This window comes from Petaurus breviceps, unplaced genomic scaffold (assembly GCF_028583685.1).
Source record: "Petaurus breviceps papuanus isolate PSGF00001 unplaced genomic scaffold, PetGlider_PUasm1.0 90594, whole genome shotgun sequence".
Classification (NCBI taxonomy): domain Eukaryota; kingdom Metazoa; phylum Chordata; class Mammalia; order Diprotodontia; family Petauridae; genus Petaurus; species Petaurus breviceps.
In genome coordinates, this window is record NW_027187281.1 from 2889332 (window position 1) to 2909325 (window position 19994).

Consider the following 19994-nt stretch of genomic DNA (forward strand, 5'->3'; position numbering starts at 1 on the left):
ACATATTCAACCCATAAATGCTGGCTGATAAAATATTCTTGTTGGAAGATTCAATGGTACAAAATAACTCAAGTCCAGTCCCACATGGATGCATATGAAAAATAGAGACTGAACAAGTTCAAGCGACTTTTGTGTATACTGAACATTTTAGCAAGTATGAATCTCGCTCAGAAAAGAGCTTAGTTTAAAAAAAAAATCCCTCTTGAAAGACTGGATAATTAGTGTAATGTTTCATGTGTGTGTGCTGTTTCGTCCACTATATCCTCTTTCTTCTCCATCTCTGTATTTGCCTGAATATATTAGCTCCAACCAAATAGCAGAGGTTAAGTGGAAAACTGGGCAGGCAGAAGGGCAAGCCTAGGAAAGTCATGTGCTAGTGTGGAAAGAAAGTGGACAGAGCTGGAGGTGAACAACTCTGATGGCAAAAGGCAGCAGGCAGCCCTTCAGAATATCAGTTATGTGCCCTCCTCACTCCTGGGAAAATACAGAAAAGGGACCAGGTAGTTCCACCATTATTCATAAGTGTGGGTCAGCACTAAGGCTGATCATTCTTTCTCTCAAAAGGAAATTTTCCAGAAATTCTTCAATAAACAAAAATGGGAAGGAGAGCAGTCAGACATGGAACTTAAATCCCATGTAGTGTTTGCTGTTAAGATTGTTCTAGCAAGCTCAATGTCAGTGAATGTTTCTTTTCTAATGTCTTCTTTTTTCACTTCAAAGCCATGAGATACTCAACATCATTTATAAGGAACAATAAAGGACAGGATAAGTAATTCTAAAGTGCTCATTAGAATTTACCACACTAAAATATTTTATTGTTAAAATTATCCTCAAATTTGAGGAACATTTTCCATTGAGTGTTCTTTTAAGAGATAATGTCAATGAACAAGAATGTTGTTATGGAATAATATTTTCTTCCTGCTGCCATCATAATTCAGTGATAATTCATTTGAGTCAATCTGACTTGTATTTAATTCAAAGGATTTGGGGATAATTAATGGCCATTTTAGAAACTTTCAAAATGGAGATCATGGTCTATCAGAAATTACCTTACTTTCTAAGAATCAATTAAAATGGAGCAGATACTATTGATTAGTAAACCTGGCCTTTAGGGACTCTTAGAGGTCATGAGGTTGCCAGTTATTTCTTTATGGCAGTTAACTACAAAACAATCTCATGCCTGAACAAAAATAGCTACCCTTCAAATGGGTAGCTTACTCACTTACAGGATCTGGCCCAGGATAACTAGCTGACCTAAACTCCACATCAACAGAAATCTGCCACCCAACAGTCTTATTCATTGTGATACCTCATTTAGTGTAATAAAAAAAAGTATTGTACTCTAGAAAACACACAAGGAAATCTAAAATGAAAATGTGCTCATTGACATTATTCATATCCCAGTAATAAATTAACTTCCTTAAAAATACTTGTCAATTATTCCCTAAATCCCATCCTTATTTGCAGAGGCAACAAGGATGAATTTTAAAAGTGCAATAAAAATCCTCTCGGCCTCCTCTGATTCAGGCAGGACTTTCTTTTCTTTTAGTGGTTTCCAAGACATAACTTCTTGTTTTGGTGACGTTCTTCATCCATTAATTTAGGCTTCAAGACACCATCTGAAGCACAGGGAGAAAAGTTTTATAAACACAGCAATTGGATTAAAACAGTAATATTGGAAGACCAAGGTATTGTTGAGTAAAAATACATCTAAAAAAATTCTGTTTACACTTTGAGCTATTGAAGTAGAAATCCCAGTGACCAGTCAGTTTGTATGGCAGCAGGAGTAAGCTTGTTAAAACAAACCCACTTTGACCTTTCTACATCAGGATTAACATTCAGACTTAATAGATGGCCAAACCTTCAAGCACGAGTCAGTGAAAAATGCAACTGATCTCAGGGAACCTGAACTTGCAACTTTGTGAGTTATGGTTTCTATTTTAACTAAAACATGTATTTATCTAAAACTTGATAAATATTCAAAGGCTAGAATGCCATTTTTAGTCAAGTTTACTCTTTATATAAAGTAGATTTTACCTAATTCCTCTCAAATGCATTATCAATGGCAGGATGAGTTTGATTTATAGTTACTAATTACCAAATAAACATTGCTTTGTTGCAACATAAGCTTATACTTAATTACATCAAAGGTTTTTAACCCCTTTTGACAGTTTGGGGGATCCTACCTCTAGAGCCCTTCTCACAATAATGGTTTCCAATTCTTAATTGAAGGAAATGTTAAATTTCAATGAAGAGTTTAGTGAAAGCAAAGACATAATTTTTTCCCCATTCAAGTATAGAGATCCCCTCAAATCTATCCACTGACCCTGAGGGTTAAGAATCCTTGATCTAGAATGTGGCCAACCGAAAGGCTCACATAACTCAAATTCTTGTAGAATTATATAATAAAGGCTCTCATTAGGAGCTCAGAAAGCGACAGAATGTCAGAACTGTAAGGGACTGTGGAGATTCTCTTTCTCACTGTATAGATGAGTAAATGGTCTAGTAAGTTTGGGTGAATTGACCAAAGTCACATGGGCATCCACTTGGGGTGTGAACTCAAGTTTTTAAACTCTTTTTTAAATTATTCTTTTCCCACTATATAAGGATGTCTTCTTAAGCCCTGACGTACCTTTTGAATCCAAGATTAAATTAATTTCAGTATAGCTATAGTGTTAGTTGTACTGAATCATATTTGAATTCTTTGAAAATTGCAAACCTAGGTATGAGACACAGAATAACTCTCAGTTAATCAGAATCTTTCTCTCCCTCCCCCCATTATTCTGGATAAATGAAACTTATTCTGTTAACAATGCATATATTTCCATCATCTGGTTTGATGAAGTAACTTTCTTATCCTCCTTGTTAACTTAAAAAGCTGATTTTGCTACTGGATACTACTTTGTTTGTGTTATAATAATTGATTGGACCTAAAAGTATAGATTTGACTCATAAATCTGGATCACCTAATTCCACACACAAAACTTTCTCCATCAAATCAATCATTTATATGGCAAATATCTACTTAGTAAAGAGAAAATATTCTATAATATCCCTAAGATAATTTGGCTCCCAAATTTATGCATAATTGAACTTAACGACAGGGTATTTGCCAGTACGACACTTATACTTACTCTCTATGGTTTCAGACTCATTTAGTCCCAGAATATGAGTTTCTGTGGGATTCTGTTGCCACTGTAAAAGGCACAAACATTTCGCTGATATAAAAAAATACAAAAGTACTGCAAACTCCATATTTTCAAAACGGTGAAAAAACAAGAAAAGAGTGCTTTATTATTGTCTCCTAGGAACAACTAAAAGGGCCCCTAGAGATCATCTAATAAGCTTGCTTATTTTACAGGTAAGGAAACAGGCCCAGAGAAGTGAAAGGACTTGCCCAGAGAAAAGAAAAAGGGCTCTGAGTAGTTCCTGGGCAGAGCAGGAGGCTGGACAAAGGGGAAAGGAGACAACTCCCTTTCCAAGAAATAGCTGTACCCACTAGGCTGTCTCAGAACTGGCCTCCCCTCCTACCTGGCTGGAAATTTCCATCTTTAGAGTCACTAAGGGGCCAGATAAAGACCCAAGAACCAAATTTAGAAAACGACAGTTCAAATGCACATTTCCTGGGAGTCTGTCTCCATGGGCACATACTCATTAGTTTATCACATAAGCTAGCTTGGTATCTTGGGCCCTGAGGGGACAAGACACAAGGTAGATCAATTTCAATGAAGGGCACAGCACGGCACAGGGGAGCAATAAGCCCAGAGTGGAGGGCAGGCTTGGGGGATCAGGTGCCTGGGGGGAACAGCAGGGAGAACAGGGACGTCTCCAAGGCCAAGGGAAAGGTCAAATAGAAACTTCACCTACTTTATAATTTGTGCCCAGGGCTTGCACTGGGGCAGAACTTTTTCTTGGTGGGAAAAGGCACCATCTCGTCTCACCTCCCTGACTCTTTCACTACTCAAAACAAAGAAAGCCATCAAGTTTTCAGGGATCCCACATAAAAAAATACAGCAATGCCCAGGAAGAGAATCCCCTCAGGGCAAAGTGAGAGGCAGTCCACTGACCTCTCAGCGTCTTCTGAAAACATTTACAGGGGGATGTTCCTTCACTGCTTTCCCATTTTATAGTAATTTAATAAACAAACAACAGACTCCTTATCTAATTTAGTTTCAGAGTCAATCTTAACTTCCAGTTCTTTAATGAAAAGGGAAGGGAACAAACATTTATATAAGTGCCTATTATGTACCAGGAGCTTTCTTACAATTATTATTTCATTGGATCCTCACAACAGCCCTGGGAGGTAAGTGCTATTATGCCTATTTTGTAGATGAGAAAAATGGAGTAAAGGTGAAGTGACTTGCCCAAAGTCAGACAACTAGTCAATGTCTAAGGCTGGATTTGAACTCAGGTCTTCCTGATTCCAGGCTCAGCTCTTCGTGCCCTTTAGTTTTGTGCTTTAGTTTTCTAATGACAATGGAATTAGTTAAGATGAAAATCTGTTGATGTGGGTCACTTAAAAGCAGTCTGGGAAATGGCCACCAATTTACTTTATAAAATCAATGTTTAAGACAGTGCTTCCCAATCCTTAGTTTGGCAATATTCCAGAGCAGAACCAATTATCTCCTAATGATATGGTGAAAAATAATCAAAATACAAGTAATGTCAATTCATTTTAATGTTTAAAAGCATTCAACTATCATGTATCTTTGTAATAAGTTTTTGCTGAACGGAATTCAAACAAAGAGCCCTAGCATGACTGCTCCACGGATATGTGGCCTCTCTGAGGACTGGCACACAGTACCTGGCCAGAGTCCTGGAAAGCACAGGCTGGGCAGATGGGAACGCAAGAGGGTGAGCTAAACATGTACACCCATAAATCCACTGAGAAGGGCTCACTATAGGCCAGCAAACCAAATGATTTGACACAAATTACCACTAGAGATAAAAAGGTAAACAATGACAAACTTTGAAGGAGTATAAGATGGTCACTTTTGGCCCACAGAGGTTCTGAACTCTGCTCCTGACAACAGCTGTCAATGAAATGACATCACACAGTCTGTACTGGCCCAAGGAGCCTGAGTCAAATTCTGGGAGTGGAAGTTAAGTGGAAGTTCACTAGCAGCAGCAGCTACAGCTGCCCTTGGTGTCTAAGGATACTGAGTAGGTACTGAGTGAAAGGCCAAGAGGCTGCCTGTGGCTGTCAGGCATTTGGCCTAGCCAAGTTTACAGGTGCTGGCAAGTGGAAGCTCTGTTATATTCCCCAAAAGGGCAGAGGAAAAGTTGAGGCCAGTATCTGTTTAGAGGAGGAGGGAGAACGTTAACCAAAGTTCTAGTTCCAGTCATTTGACCCTCCTACATTTTTATGATCATTGTTCTGCCATAGGAACAAGGATTTTTAGGCACCCAGACAATCTTAAATAAATCTATCTGACCCATAATGATGCTGAAAAATCGTTACAATTAAAACAGAAAAACATTTAATAAGAAAGTTGGCTTTTCAGGGAAGCAGTTTTATGAGGCAGATGATACGGTAAATGAGAATTCTCAAGAAGAATTTTTGGAGCTTTTGATATAACTGCATTGATTCTTTGCTGGAATTTTTTATTAAAACAACAACAAAACCCCCAAACCTCAAGGTGTCTAGATAACTACATTTTCTTTTTGCCTTTTTTTTTTGCTTTTTTGGAGGGGGGAGGGTAGGGCAATTGGGGTTAAGTGACTTGCCTAAGGTCACACAGTTAGTTTGTGTGTGTGTATGTGTGTGTGTGTGTGTGTGTGTGTGTGTGTGTGTGTGAAGTGTCTGAGGCCAGATCCAAACCCAGGTTCTCCTGACTGCAGGGCCGGTGATCTACTCAATGTGCCACCTAGCCACCCTGATAACTACATTTTCTTAAAGTAAATTTCCTTTTTTAGCATTTGAGAAAGAAATGAAATGTTTCTGAAATACTTAGTTTAGAGTTTGGAAGAAAAAAAGAATAAAGGATTAAAAACAATGATGTCTGTGCATACACAAGAAAGAAATTTGCTTGAAGTAGAATTATCCCCAGACAAAAGGTCTAATTGAGGCACAGGGAATGTGTCTGGGGGGGAAGGGGGGAGCGGGAATGAATAAGGCAGCACAGTACATTCTATATGGACAGATAGGGTCTCTATAGGAAATCAAACCAATCACTATAGTTTCCATAAATGCTAAAATAGGTGGGAAGTCATGTTTTAAAATACGCAGGGGATATCTTAACCACACAAAGGGAAAGACACTGCTGAAAAAACACTTTCATCTACTTACTGTAAATTTGCTAACACCCTCAAGTTCCTCAAACCTCATGTAAGAGATGTCTGCCTTCTTTTTTCCAACATCTACATCTCCTGCATAGATCTGTTTGATGCCTGCACCTTTAATTAAAGGCACACACTCATCACATGGGCACTTAGTCACAAAAATCATGCTTCTTTCTTCTGGTTTTATTTCTTGACACCTAGAAATAATAAGAAAAACTTAGGGAGGTGTTAAGCTACTGTTTTTAAAGAAAACTAAAGCTTACTACTGGTGAAAAAGCACATTTGATTTAAGCACATTCACAAAAATTAGTTTTTAAGAGGCAGTAAGGTTTGGTACAAATTCTGATTATGCTAGACAAAAAAAAATGGCAGATGTAAAAAGAAATGAAAAGGGAAAAGAGTGAATCATAAGCACAGTGGGGTTATCATTTTACAATAACACTGATCTGGGAGTTCAATTCCAACATTTATTTAGTACCTATACTATATAAAGAGTACTATGCTAGGTTTTATGGAAGAAACATAGATTAAGATTTCATCTGTGCCTTTGTGGAGTTTAGAGAGTTTATAGTCTAACAAAGGACTCCTACCCTCTTGAAAAGCTAAGTAAGTACCTTTAATCATGCTTTTTACATTTATATTTTGAGCTGCATTTACTATAATCTGATTCTAACATATTATCCTTGTCCTAACAATTTACTTCACAAAAATTAAATATGACAAAACAATGCTCCCACCAAATGCAGCAAATGTCACAGTAATGAAATGTAAGCAAAAGAACAGATTTCACAGGTCAAGTTCTTACAAATTTTTGCACATAAACTATGGATTAGGAAGTAAGAACACTGAAAGGAGGCCACTCACACCTTGTTCTCCCGGAAGCATCACTGAAGATGATAAGGATTTCAGCTCCAAATCCTCTTTGTTTTAAGCTACACTATTAGTACTGACAAGGAATGACAAGCCTTAGCACACTGTCCTGAAATTATTGAAAAGTATCTTATCCAGTATTGTACCTGTTAATGGTGTTAACACCATCATACCAGATTTCAGTATGTCTGTCAGTCAGTCAGTCAGTGGATAAGCACTTATTAAAGACCTAATATGTGGCAGGCACTGTGCTAGGCCTTGAAGAGCTCACCATCTGATGGTACATGCCTAGTTTTCTGAACAAGACAACAGAAAACAAGATCAGCTGGTTCAATTTTAAGCACTAAAGCAACAAGCCCTCTGCTGCCTGTGCACCAGCCTTGATACATCTGGAAAGGTAATGAATCACCAGGTAATGAGACCTTCAGCCAAAGCCACTAGTGGAGACCAAATACTAAGCTGCAGGGGATCTGTGATCTGCACTGGTGGAGAGAGTACCCATGATGGAAGGGATCCTTTAAGGATTAAAACAAACTCTTTCATTTTGTGAAATAGCCTGCTACAGATATAGGAAACAAAGGAGATTCAATATTTAGAGACAGTGTAGAGTGAACTAAAAGCAAAACTTTAAGTACTTCCAGGGTAGAGGGAAAGGGAAGGAAAGAATATTCATTTGGGCAAGGGGAGGAGATGGGAAACAGGAAATGGGAGAAATATGGCTCAGATTCATCATACTTCGCATTGCCAGGAGAAAAAAAATCAGAAAACCTCTGGAAAACAAAATGCCTTAGCCAAGGAGCCCAAGATGCAGGTCATTCATGAACAGCCAACTTTAGCAAAAATAATTCTAACTTTTTCCTGAAATAATGATTGTCCAGTATTTAAAAAATAAAAGCTATTCAAAAATGTTTGAAAGCCACCCTCTACACCAGACTCCCACTCTTATTAAGAAATATACCCACATGCAAAAACATCCCCATACCTAAATGTCAAAGCATTCTGTTCAGCATGGACAATGTATCTAAACTTTCTTATCTCTCGGTCTTTCTGTTTGTCATCCATGTGTGGGAAGTCAGCATATTCAGATCCAACAGGAAAGGCATTATAACCACATCCTATGAAATACATGGCCCCTGTTCCATCACAGGTTTTCTGCAAATATAAGCAAACAACTAATATGTTTAAACTCATTAAGGTGTTCCAAAATAATTCAACATGCATACATTACACTCTCCAAGCCATCATGTACTTCACTTGAAAATCTAGTACAATGCTTTGCATATACTGGGTCTGCATACATTTCCTCTGACTAAATCACTAAGAAATAAATATGAAGCCCAATTCTTTTTGTTGAAATGCGGCCCTGCCAAAGTTATGTTCTATGGGGAAAAAAAAAATCACCACCCAATAATCTCATATAGTTGGTGGATTTTACAATTCATTATCTTATGTTTGGGATTGTTCCCTGTTTAAGGTGTTAGTGTTGTTTATCTAAATAGATCTGTAAACTCTTGAAGTTCATAAACTACCTATTATACTTCTTGGTTACTCCCATATCTAGTAGTATTTGCAATAAAAAGAAGGAACTCTAAAAAATGTCTTTTTTTTTTGCTTTTTTGGAGGGCAGTTGGGGTTAAGTGACTTGCCCAGGGTCACACAGCTGGTTTTGGGGTTTTTTTGGTGTGTTAAGTTTCTGAGGCTGGATCCGAACTCAGGTCCTCCTGACTCCAGGGCCAGTGCTCTATTCACTGCACCACCTAGCCTCCCTTCTAAAAATGTCTTGATTGAATGATATGCTGCAAGAGATATTTTATGCCAGTATTAATTAGTAGGCTAACAAGTTAAAAAATAACTTGAACAAGAGCCCCTGTCATGAGATGTGGAAAGAGGAGTGGTGGCAAGGCACCTTTGTTTAAAACAGTAAGCACATCATTGTGATTTGGAGATGCTGGCCTCAGAAAGAATGACTAGAGAAAATGGGCCACATGGACGGGAGTCTTTACTGAGCACCTACTACATATTTGCAAAGCTTTTCCTTTCCACGAGCTTCTGTTTGCTTCTTCAGGGTTCTAGTAGTCACTACAGGAAATTATCTACCAGTTGTCAAAGCTGGTGCTTTAGTACTAGCTTATTAAGGTTTAGAAACAGGCTACTATATTCACAAATATAATGCAGAGACAGCAATAATTCATTATGCAAAAGTCCAATCAAATGCCATCCATTCAGCAAACATCTACTAAAAGCTCAATGAGAAGACGGCTCTATGCTAGAATGCTAGACAACATACAGAGCTTAGATAGGATGTACAGCTGGACAGTGCAGCAGACCCAGTGTTGGGCCTGATTTCAGCTCTGGCTTCAGACACTTAATAGCTGTGTGATCCTGGGCAGGTCACTGTTTGCCTCAGTTTCTTCATCTGTAAAATAAGGTGGAGAAGGGAATGGCAAACCGCTCCAGTATCTCTGCCAAGACCCCAAAGGGGTCACAAAGATTCGGACACAACTGACAAACAACTAAACAACAGCGCTTACTCTGTGCCAAGCATTGTGCTGAGCACCGTATAATTATTACCTCATTTGATCCTCACAAAAACCCTAGGAAGTGGGTGTTATTATTATCCCCAACTTACAGATGAGGGAACTGAGGCAAACAGAGGTTAAGTGACTTGCCCAGGGTCACTCAGTTAATAAAGGTCTCAGGCCAGATTTGAACTCTGGTTTTCGTGACTCCAGGCCCAGTGCTCTAATCACTGCATCATCTCAAATCTGACTACAACAGAGAAGCATAAAACAAGCTACTACTTTGAGGTCTGGAATAGGAAGTTAATTTTGGTAGATATACAAGGAAAGCTTCATGGTTTAAGTAATATTTGAGTTAAGCTTTAAAAATTTTAACAGATAAAGAGGAAGGCAACATCTCCGACATGGGGAACAGCAGGAGCAAAGTCATGGTGGCAATAAAGGGCAGGGTATGTTTAGAAGTTACTGAGAAAGCCAGTCTGGATGAGGCAAGTATGTAGAGGAGAGTAATATTCCCTAAGGCCTTGAATGACAGGGCTTTAAGGAGTTTGCTCCTTACTCAGAGGACCACAGGGGAGTGGCAAGATTGTAAGTGTCTGTTGAAATAGTTTTTCTGGCAGAAGCATGAAAGAAGTGGGGAGAGACTGGAGGAAGAAAAACATGGTAGGAGGCTATTACTATTCAATAGTTAGAGGGAAAGGGGCAGTAATAAGAGCCTGTGGTGATGTAACTGGCAAAAGAAGGTCAGACACTGGGATATGACATTTGAGACTGGGTAAGGCCAATTAAATTTAGTAAGCATTTATTAATCAGTTAATGCAATATATGCAGGGCACTAACCTGTTAGGGAGACAAAAGACCAAAATGAAAAACGAAAAATGTTACATCATCAAGGAATGTACATTCTACTAAGGGATATCAAATAAAACCAAGAAATAAAAGAGCATTTGATGAAGGAGAGGAGCCTAACAACAAGGAAGATCAAGAAAGGCCCCATAGGCCGAGTCTTTAAAGAAACTGATGATCTTAAGGCTCAGAGATGAAGAGGGAATGTATTCTAGGCATGAGGCACAGTCTATGCATAAGCAGGGAACTCAGAGACATAGCTAAGTTTGGAAAACGGTGAGTTGAAATACTGTGTTCGTAAAGGGGAGTAGTGGGTTATATCTCTGGAGCAGGTGACAATCCTACATTTTTAGAAATGAGGGAGCTGGGGCCTAAATCCTGGCCTTCCACTTCTCACTTCCTTGCCTTTGCACGGGCTACCTGGGCCTCCACGCCTGGAAGGTATTCCCTTTCCTCCCCTCCTTCTCTTAGAATCTCGAGTTTCTTTCAAGGTTCAGTGTGTATAACATTTCCTTTGTGAAACCTTTCTAGAGCCCCCAAGTTGTTGGTACTTTCTCCCTCCTCAAATTATCATGTACTATAGACACTTATCCATTTATACGTCTCCCCCCACTCCCTCCAAGTAAAAGGCAAGTTCTTGAGGTCATGACCTCAAGTACCCCTACCTAATGCCTAATTAGTATCCCTAATGCCTAGCTCCCTACCTGGTATAAAGTAGATACTCAATGTCAGCTGGATGGGAAATTAGAGGCTAAATAATCTGCCTTACATGTGATGGGGAGAAGGACAGTGGTTGGGGACCTCAGGACATATGGAAAATGTTGAGACCAATCATTAGGGAAAATGAGACAGCGAGTTAATGAGAGCTGAATATAAACATGAGTTGACCAATGGGAGCATCTGACACACATTATTAACACTTCATTTACGTAATGACTACTTTACCTGACAATTTTAACTCTCCAGAACATAGTCACAGCCCAGAAAGGCAAGAAGGGTTTCTGAGCAACCAAGATAAATGTGACCCCAAGTCTCTGCCCAGAAGTCCATGCTCTTAACTCAAAGGAGTTCACTTCAGGCCCTGATGTACTGTGTGCATCTACTCTGTTCTAGACCCAATCCTCTTAAAGGTGGTTATCTACTTTCTTAGTTCAATGTAGTCCGGAAGGGACTGCTAACTTAACAAAGGGAAAGAAAGAAAAGAAGTAACAAGTTTTCTCAAAAAGCCTGACAGCCGAGAACCATTGGTGTAGGGAAACCAATCCCTTTATACCTCAAAAGCTCCTCATTATATGACAATTATCACAGCACAACAGAATACTGATGCCCATAATGATGCCCCTGTGTCATCAAGAAAAAGTCAAATTATGCCCTGTAAGAAGTAAATACACAATCCATTTCATACAGTTAAAAAAATTTTTTTTCTTCAACAAGACCAAATAAATACATTCTGAGTATAATCTGCTTTAGAAAGAGATGTTTCCATAGAATAATGGCCAAAATAAAAGTCTTTGGCACATAAAAGGGTAAGGATTAGTTCAGGATAGCTATACCCAATGATACTAAGGTATTTCTCTAGAAGGGAGGTCAATGACTCCCTTGCCAAGATAACAAAGATCAGAAGCAAACCAACCTACCACAGTGAACTGAAGACTCAATTAAATTTAATAAACACCTTTTGTTGTGTGCAAGACATATGCTAGATGTTAGAGATAAAATAGGGAAATAAGAGCCTTGACTCTTAAGGACTATAAAATATAGCAGGGCCCAAACTGATACCAGCCCAGTAATCGTAGTGCAGTTCAACCTGTCATGCCTAAATGGCTGACATGCCAGATGGACAACAATACTGAGATGGGACTGAGACAAGTTCAGGGACCTACTAGATCCCTACTTACTAAGCCCACCCCTAAACAATCGAACACACCAAAATTCCAAATCAGCGCAAGCTCTACCCACAGTGTATTAAGATTAGAATGAGGCAACAAAATAGAGTAAATGGAAACAGAATTGCTAAGAGTTCTTTCATACTTACAGATTTCCCTTCTGCCCAAATCACGGCTCCAACTCCTGTTTTATGATCCTCTGGAAAAAAATCAACCAAAAAAAAAAAAAAAGTAGGTTTAATTTAGTAAGAAATTTGAGCCACCTAGTGTTTGGAGGAAAAAGTGCTTCCTTATCAGAAAAAACTAAAATCATAATATAGCTCACACATAGTGCTTTAAGTAAGAAGAACAAGTGTTATGCCCACTTTACAGATGAGGGAACTGACTTGGAAATATTAAATTACTTTCCCATCAACATATAGCTAAGAAATGTCAGATCTATGAATATTTTTTACAAAGGCTTTTTTTTCTTTTACTTCAATGGGGGTGGGGCAGAAATATTTATGTTAATTGAACTAAAACATAATTTAAAGCAATTCCAAAGCCAGGATTTGGTCATAGGTTTTCTAACTCCTAAGTCCAGGGCTCTTCCCCCAAAATGCTGTATGGTTGCTTTGGCCACAGATCCCTTCATTGTTCCCAGAAAGGTACTGAATTGGAACTGGAAAGCTTCCAGTATAGAAAGTCAGGCGCTGCATGCCAGTGCTTGGCTGGGATGGCTGAGCAGACCATAAATGCCATCTCCGTGACCCACGCCCTGCTGCTGCCAGAGTGAATCTGCCTGACAGCCAGAGACTAGTTAGGCCACTGAGTTAGAAGAGTCTGCTTTCAAGGTCCAGCTCTGCCACTTACTAGCTCTGAAACCTTAAGCCTTAATTTCTGCAGCTTTAAAATCAGGGCATGTTTGCTCACAGGATTGCTGTGAGGAACTTTAAAGGGCTCTATAACTGTGAAGGGCAGCTAGATGCTACAGTGGAAAAATGATTTAGAATCAGAGACTCCTCTTCCTAAGTTCAAATCTGGCCTCTGACACTCACTAGCTATGTGACCCTGGGCAAGTCACTTAACCATGTTTGCCTCAGTTTCCTTATCTGTAAAATGAACTGGAGAAAGGAATGGCAAACCACTCTAGTATCTCTGACAAGAAAACCCCAAATGGAGTCAAAGGGCTAAAATGACACAACAACTACATAACTATCATTGCTATGAACTATTTAAGATGAGTGAGATGAGCTCAGTAGTGGTTGCAGGTAGACCATTTCATAAGCACAACCAGGGCTAAGTGGTAAGTGTAACTTTTCAAATCTTTCTCTAAACTAACATGTCACAGTTGCTAATCTTTTCCCCCAAAGTGAGAGGATTAAATTACGTAAAAGTTTCTAAAATAGTGGGTTTAAGATTCTCATTGCTCACAAAAATATTCAGGTTTCACCTCCTGTCATTTTGGCATAGCGTAGTCATAGAAAAGACATAAAAATCTTACAGGAATAGTCTTGTGGGAAAAGCACAAGCATGTGAGAAACAAATACATTTTAAAAGTGATTTAAACAGTTGCTACAAGATTTATCAAGATTTTGTTTAAAACACATTTTGCTCCTTCCCTGCCTTTCTCAGCTTACCTCAAGAAGGAACAAAAAGTTCAATTTGTGACCCCATGTTCATTTCTGAAGCAAGTGACAGAAGTCATAAACATAAAATATACTAAGATTTAAACCTCTGTTCTAAGAAATGTTGCATTATGTAATAAACAAAAATCTGAAATAAAAAAATTCAAGTCCAAGTTTTATGAGTCTGCTTCTCCTCCCACTAATATAAAGGTTAGTTTATAAAGGTTAGTTTTAAGATAGGCAAGTTTAACTGTTACTTATAACAAAAAATCATTTAATATTTATGTCAGTCATTAGTGTAAGACTATTAATGAAGCTTAAAAGCTTGAAAAACATAGGCCCACTCAAAAGTTCCCACAGCTGTGCAACCATCCTGAGGTCTTTTTCAGCAGAATTTGGGGTTCTCCTCTCCCAGTGGATTAAATAAATAGCATGTTGAAAGATCAATTTCTTCAGTATAAATACAAAGAAACCTCAGGTCATTGAGATTTAACCATGGGAGTAGCTGATAATAGAACTAATTCTTTAGATCTAAGAGAAAAAAATCACTGTAAGGACTCAATCTATAGTTTACATATCCATCCCATAGCACACAAAGCAAGCCAATTATCAACATATAGCAGTGAAAACATCTGCCTAATACTTCACTTTCATCAAAGTAACATTTTTCACTCAAATTAAGAAATTTAGGCTAGTAGAGCTGTCATGCAATATTTGTTTCTTTTTTGCTTTCAAAAGCAATTGTCAACTTACATTTTACTTTTCCTCTCAAATTCCTTGTGATGCAGATTTCATCATCTAAATACTAGCTAACTAGCATTTATATATAGCTCTTTATGTTCTGCAAAATGTCTTACAACATCATCTCATTTTAGCCTCAAGACAACCTTGTGTTGTATTACTATCCCCATTGTACACATGAGGACACAGAGGGAGACAGAGGTTATGTGAAATGCCCAAGGTCATGTAGCTACATTTTGAGTCTAATTGGAAATCAAGTCTTCCTGACTTCCAGACTCAGAGCTTGGTGCACTTTGGTGCCACCTTGCTGTTACAGATCAACAAAATGGGTACAGAAAAGCTGTGGCTAGAACTCAGCTCTAGACTTCCAGCTTACAGGCACAAAGTACTGAGTTATTCATAACCAAGATTTCCCAAACAAGATCATACTGATATGTGGTGTCCTGGGCTTAAGCAAGCAATATAATTACCGATTTCTCATTTGGGGATCAACCCCTTTAATTTCAATCTGATAATTGTCAGAAAGAATAAGAAAAATGTCTGTCAGTTCTGGTTAAGAAGAGAATGAATTACAAAAATCTGCATTACAGGTTTTTAATAGGTATGGTGTCTATAACCAGTATATGGAATTTCCAGGGTCAGGAAACTCTTCATCTTCTCTGCAAGGTCAATGCAGAAATAAATTCTCATTTACCCAAAATTTAGTGCCTGTTTTGGAAGCCTCAAAGCTATGGAAGAAATGTCTAAATAAACTTTCATCTAATTCTATAATTTTATTGAAACTGTTCCTGCTATTTTCGTCATTCTCATTATTTTCTCAGCTGACAACAGTGAGAAGTTCAAATTTATAGCAACTGAGGAAAATTCTGAGGTTGCTCCAATAGGATTCTGAAGCATACTCTCACAGAAGCTAGAAGAAACCTTAAAGATTATTCAGTCCAACCCCTTTGTTTTTCAGACTGTTTCTCTTAAGATCACAGAATGTTGGCAGGGATATTTTATACTATGATTGTGGTTTCAAACAATTTATAGAAGTCTCATCATATAAGTTTCTGACATTAAAAAGAGTAAGCAGAAAGCACCTTGAATATAAGCTTAATATATGGTAGAAATAAAGGAACTAACAGATAGCAAATCAACAATTTCTAATCAAAAACAACAGATCAAATTTGCTTTAAAATGGAGTAATTTTTGCTTGAGTAACATGAGGCAAAAAAAGCCCAAAGAAAATGACACACATTTTGTTTTTACTTTCTCTAACCAAAATTGGGATAAATTATATCATCTGTATCACTCACAATCAATTTGAAATAAACTGGTCATACTGACATTTTGGAAAATAATATTCAAATTTATTTTTAAATCTGTGTTTTCAATAACAACTCACATATATAGATGCATACATATGTATGAAGAGAGGAGAGAGTGCTTTAAGGTTTGCAAAGTGCCTTTCTCCTACCCACTCTAAAAGACAGGTAACACAAGTATTACTATTTCCATTTTTTTTTTAGGGCAATTGGGGTTAAATGACTTGCCCAAAGTCATATGACTAGTAAGTGTGTCAAGTGTCTGAGGTCGAATTTGAACTCAGGTCCTCCTGACTCCAAGACCGGTGCTCTATTCACTGCGCCACCTAGCTACCCCTGCTATTTCCATTTTACAAATGGCGAAACTGAGGGTCTGACAGATGAAGTCTGGTCCATGACCACACAACTATAGTATCTAAGGGAGAATTTGCAAGTCTAGCACACTTTCCACCAGGTAGACCAGGCTGATCTTCAGAGTCTACCTTTATGTGTTACGAAAGTAGTTGTTAGATACACCATCTTCAACCAGCACTTTCATGAACTAAACACATGTTTTTGTGAAGCTCAGAAAAGGACAAATGACTCTGATATTATCCTATAACTTGTTATCTTTGGACTTTCAAAGGAAGATTATTTTGATATGTACTAATTAGAATGGCATTCAACTAATTAGGTAAAGGGAAATCTATGTGGATCACAGGCACCTTTCCATGACCTATATACAGTTCAAAGATGGAGGGGGAGGGGGAATAACAGCAATGGATAGTTAAGTAAGTTTAACACAAAACTCTCATCCTACCTGATCATCAGTTTCCTCACCTATAAAATGACAAGGTTGGACTAGATAGCTTTCAAGGTCCCTTTTAGCTCTAGTCCCACAATTCTTCCCTAATGGAACCTTTCTCCAGAGCTGCTAAAATACCAAAACGAACCACTGAATTTTGCTAATTTCTCTTTTCTGCCTTCCCTCTGGTGGAGGGGCTCATAAGCAATGAGAGGGATCACAGACAGACAAAAGAAAGAAATCACACCCTAAGTAATCACAACTTGACTACAAAAATGTGGCAAATTGACCACAAGGAATAGTAACACTATCCTAATACTACTGCTGCCTAGCCAAGTGTCCTACTCATCTACGCTGTAATGAGGCAACTATGAATGCTTAAAAGCAGATGAAATGCTAACATGAATTAGCTGAATTGTAGCGAAGTTTGATACAAATATACTACCAGCAAGCCCCAATTTACAAACTAAGAGCAACTCACCGGTCCGGTAGGCCAATAACCTGGCCTGTACCATGCAGTGCCTTGCAATTTCTTGTGGTAAGCTTTGATTGTGAATTTCATTAATCTGCTCTGGATTGCTACAATAAAATCCGAAGTGTTTAAAGTTGGGCACACTGGAAGCTACTGTGGCCAAAAGCAGAATAAGGTCTTTCATGTTTTGCCTTAGATTGCTAAAGTATGGATTTTCACATAGGTTTTCCAAGCCTATAGTCATCAATATTTGCTTATGCATTTCTTCATTTGAAACCAGAAATAACATTTCATATTCCTTTATTCTTTCTTGTTTACATTCAAAATAAAAGTCAGAGTTAAAGCCAGGCTGTGTTTTTGCAATTCTTTGAATAAAATCACATTTGTAGGAGGTTTCCTCTACAAACTGCACCATATAACACACCAAAGGTTGAAGCAAGACACACACATGGGCCCGACTGTTTGACTTCAATCTTTCCACCGCTTTGGCATCTAGTTTTGCATCTCCAGTACTCAGTGGATTGGAAGTTTCATTAAGCAAGCTCATTTCTGGATCAGCAGGCCAATAGGAAATTCGGTTTACTCCAGCTGGAACACAAGACGTAAGAGATCTGAAACATCTTGAACAAATCTGAACATCATCTGAAACACCCTGATACATGGGATGTATGTGATAAGCCCACCATCAACAAGGGCTGGATAGCTTGAGATGATAGAGGTCCATCAGTGATCTGCCAGTGATGCAGACTCAGAGAAAGGAGCTACTAGAAGTGGGGGTTTTCAAAGCATGATCCCAGGACTACTGGTGGGAAGAGAGAGAGCTCTGAAGTCCATGAGTTGTAGTACTGTTTACAGGACAGAAATTTCTGAAATTTGGTTTCTGGAATAGTTTACAAGATAGTTAATAAAACTCTTTGTCATCTCATTAACCTTTTGGTTATCTCATGAATAGTAATATCTTCTAATCTTGGATGGGGAGGAATCCTACAACTAAGAAGATGTGGGTGGGCTCAGTAATCTCCAATGTATTTTGCCCCACCAAAATAACTTATTTACTCAAACATTTATTAAACACTGTATGGAAAACACTATACGGGGGATAGGAGGATGGGGAAGACAAATTTTAGAAGAGTCAGATCATAGATTTAGTGCTGACAACAGATTATAGTGCCTGACCTTATGGAGGTTAAAGTCTACAAGACTCAAAAAGCTGGCTAAGAGGCAGTGTTCTGCCTATCTCTGCTTCTTCTTACTCTTGACTTCTTGAACTGCAAAGGAATTATGGTGGTTTCTTCAAAGCCACTAAGGGAAATCATTCCTTTGCCTTTTACAGTAACAGCCCCATTCCCAAATCAGTTCTGCTGGTAAAACCTCCAAATTAGTACCACTGCTGATGAAAACTTATGCCCATGTATTTCTTGCAACAATTACTCAAGAAAAGAAAGAAGGAAAAATCCTTATAAAAGGCTCTTGTGCCAGTGCCAGATGCTGCAAAAATGTTTACTTCATTATCTTAACAATAGCTAAAGATAGGGAAGCACAATAAAACCTGTAGAAACCCAATTCATTATTTAAGGATTTGACCAGCTGAGAGGATCAAACCATATCTCCCAACAGACAGAGTAAACATGATTATATATAATATGTAAAAGTATGTACACAGCTTTCTTATATCAGGATATATATGTCTTTCCCCGCCAACAACATTCTAAAAGAGTTTGACTGAAGACTGCTTCTAGCTTCCTCCATTTCATTATCTCACTTAACAAAATCCAGACATCTTTTAATTGAAGGAAAATTGAGCATACCTTTATTTTCCCCTCCATATAAGATTATTTTTCATTCCTAATTTCTAACACAATAAACCTTAATTCTTAACAAGTCTAAGGAGACTTTCAGTGTGTTCTCCTATTAGAAGCAACACTGTCTATGTACAATATTTGGGCCTACCCATAAATATTTATTGAGCTCAAGAGTGCAATCTTCACATGTAACTTTCTGATGAATAACAAAATAAGGATGGATAAAACTAGAAGAAATGAAGATGTAAACAGGAAAACTTTTCTAGATACCAGTGGTACCAAACTCCCCTATTCATATCTCTAAGGTCCAACTTCTGAAGTACTTATAGTGCTTCTAAATTCTGAGCTGGCAAACATGCTAGCATTTGAAGTTAACCAATTAGAGAAATTCTTCAAAGCACTTTTCATCTGTAGTCCACTGCTTCTCTTTGACTAATTGATATTTTAATTTTGCCCCCATTCCTAAGCTATTATCAAGTGCTCTAAATTCTTCTTTTATGGTCTGCATTTATATCTTGCTTTCTATTACCACCCTATTCCAGGCACTTATCTCACACCTAGATCACTGTAATAGTATCCATTTGGAGAACATAAACAACCCCTCGCCTTCCCTCATCTAGTAACCATCTTGTACAATACCATCAGATCAATCTTTCTTAAAACATTGCTCTCATCAATTTCAATGGCTCCCAATTACCAAAAGCATGAATCCCTTTTCCCTCCAAGTGGTAGACCACAAGTAGTGAATCAATTACAGAAACTAACCATGCAGACGGAAAGGCATTAGCTGTCACCTTGTTAGAACCATAACTAGGAATTCTGGAACTCAGAACAAGTAACATTTAAGATGCCCTAAGATAGGACACAAGATCCCATGA

The 19994-nt window shown here is 38.2% G+C and overlaps 1 protein-coding gene across 2 annotated transcripts in view; it reads right to left on the reverse strand.

Moving 5' to 3' along the window:
* Positions 1-266: 266 nt before the first annotated feature.
* The window catches only part of CDADC1 (cytidine and dCMP deaminase domain containing 1), a 48574-nt gene continuing 28846 nt past the window's right edge, over positions 267-19994 (reverse strand). For both annotated transcript variants that reach the window (XM_069063634.1, XM_069063633.1), the window contains 6 exons: positions 17324-17902; positions 12553-12602; positions 8135-8304; positions 6290-6479; positions 3135-3195; positions 267-1619 (listed from right to left, as the gene is read on the reverse strand). In XM_069063634.1, the coding sequence (XP_068919735.1) occupies positions 1546-1619; positions 3135-3195; positions 6290-6479; positions 8135-8304; positions 12553-12602; positions 17324-17902 (1124 nt within the window). In that variant the 3' untranslated portion in view covers positions 267-1545. The remainder of the gene's footprint in view (positions 1620-3134; positions 3196-6289; positions 6480-8134; positions 8305-12552; positions 12603-17323; positions 17903-19994) is intronic.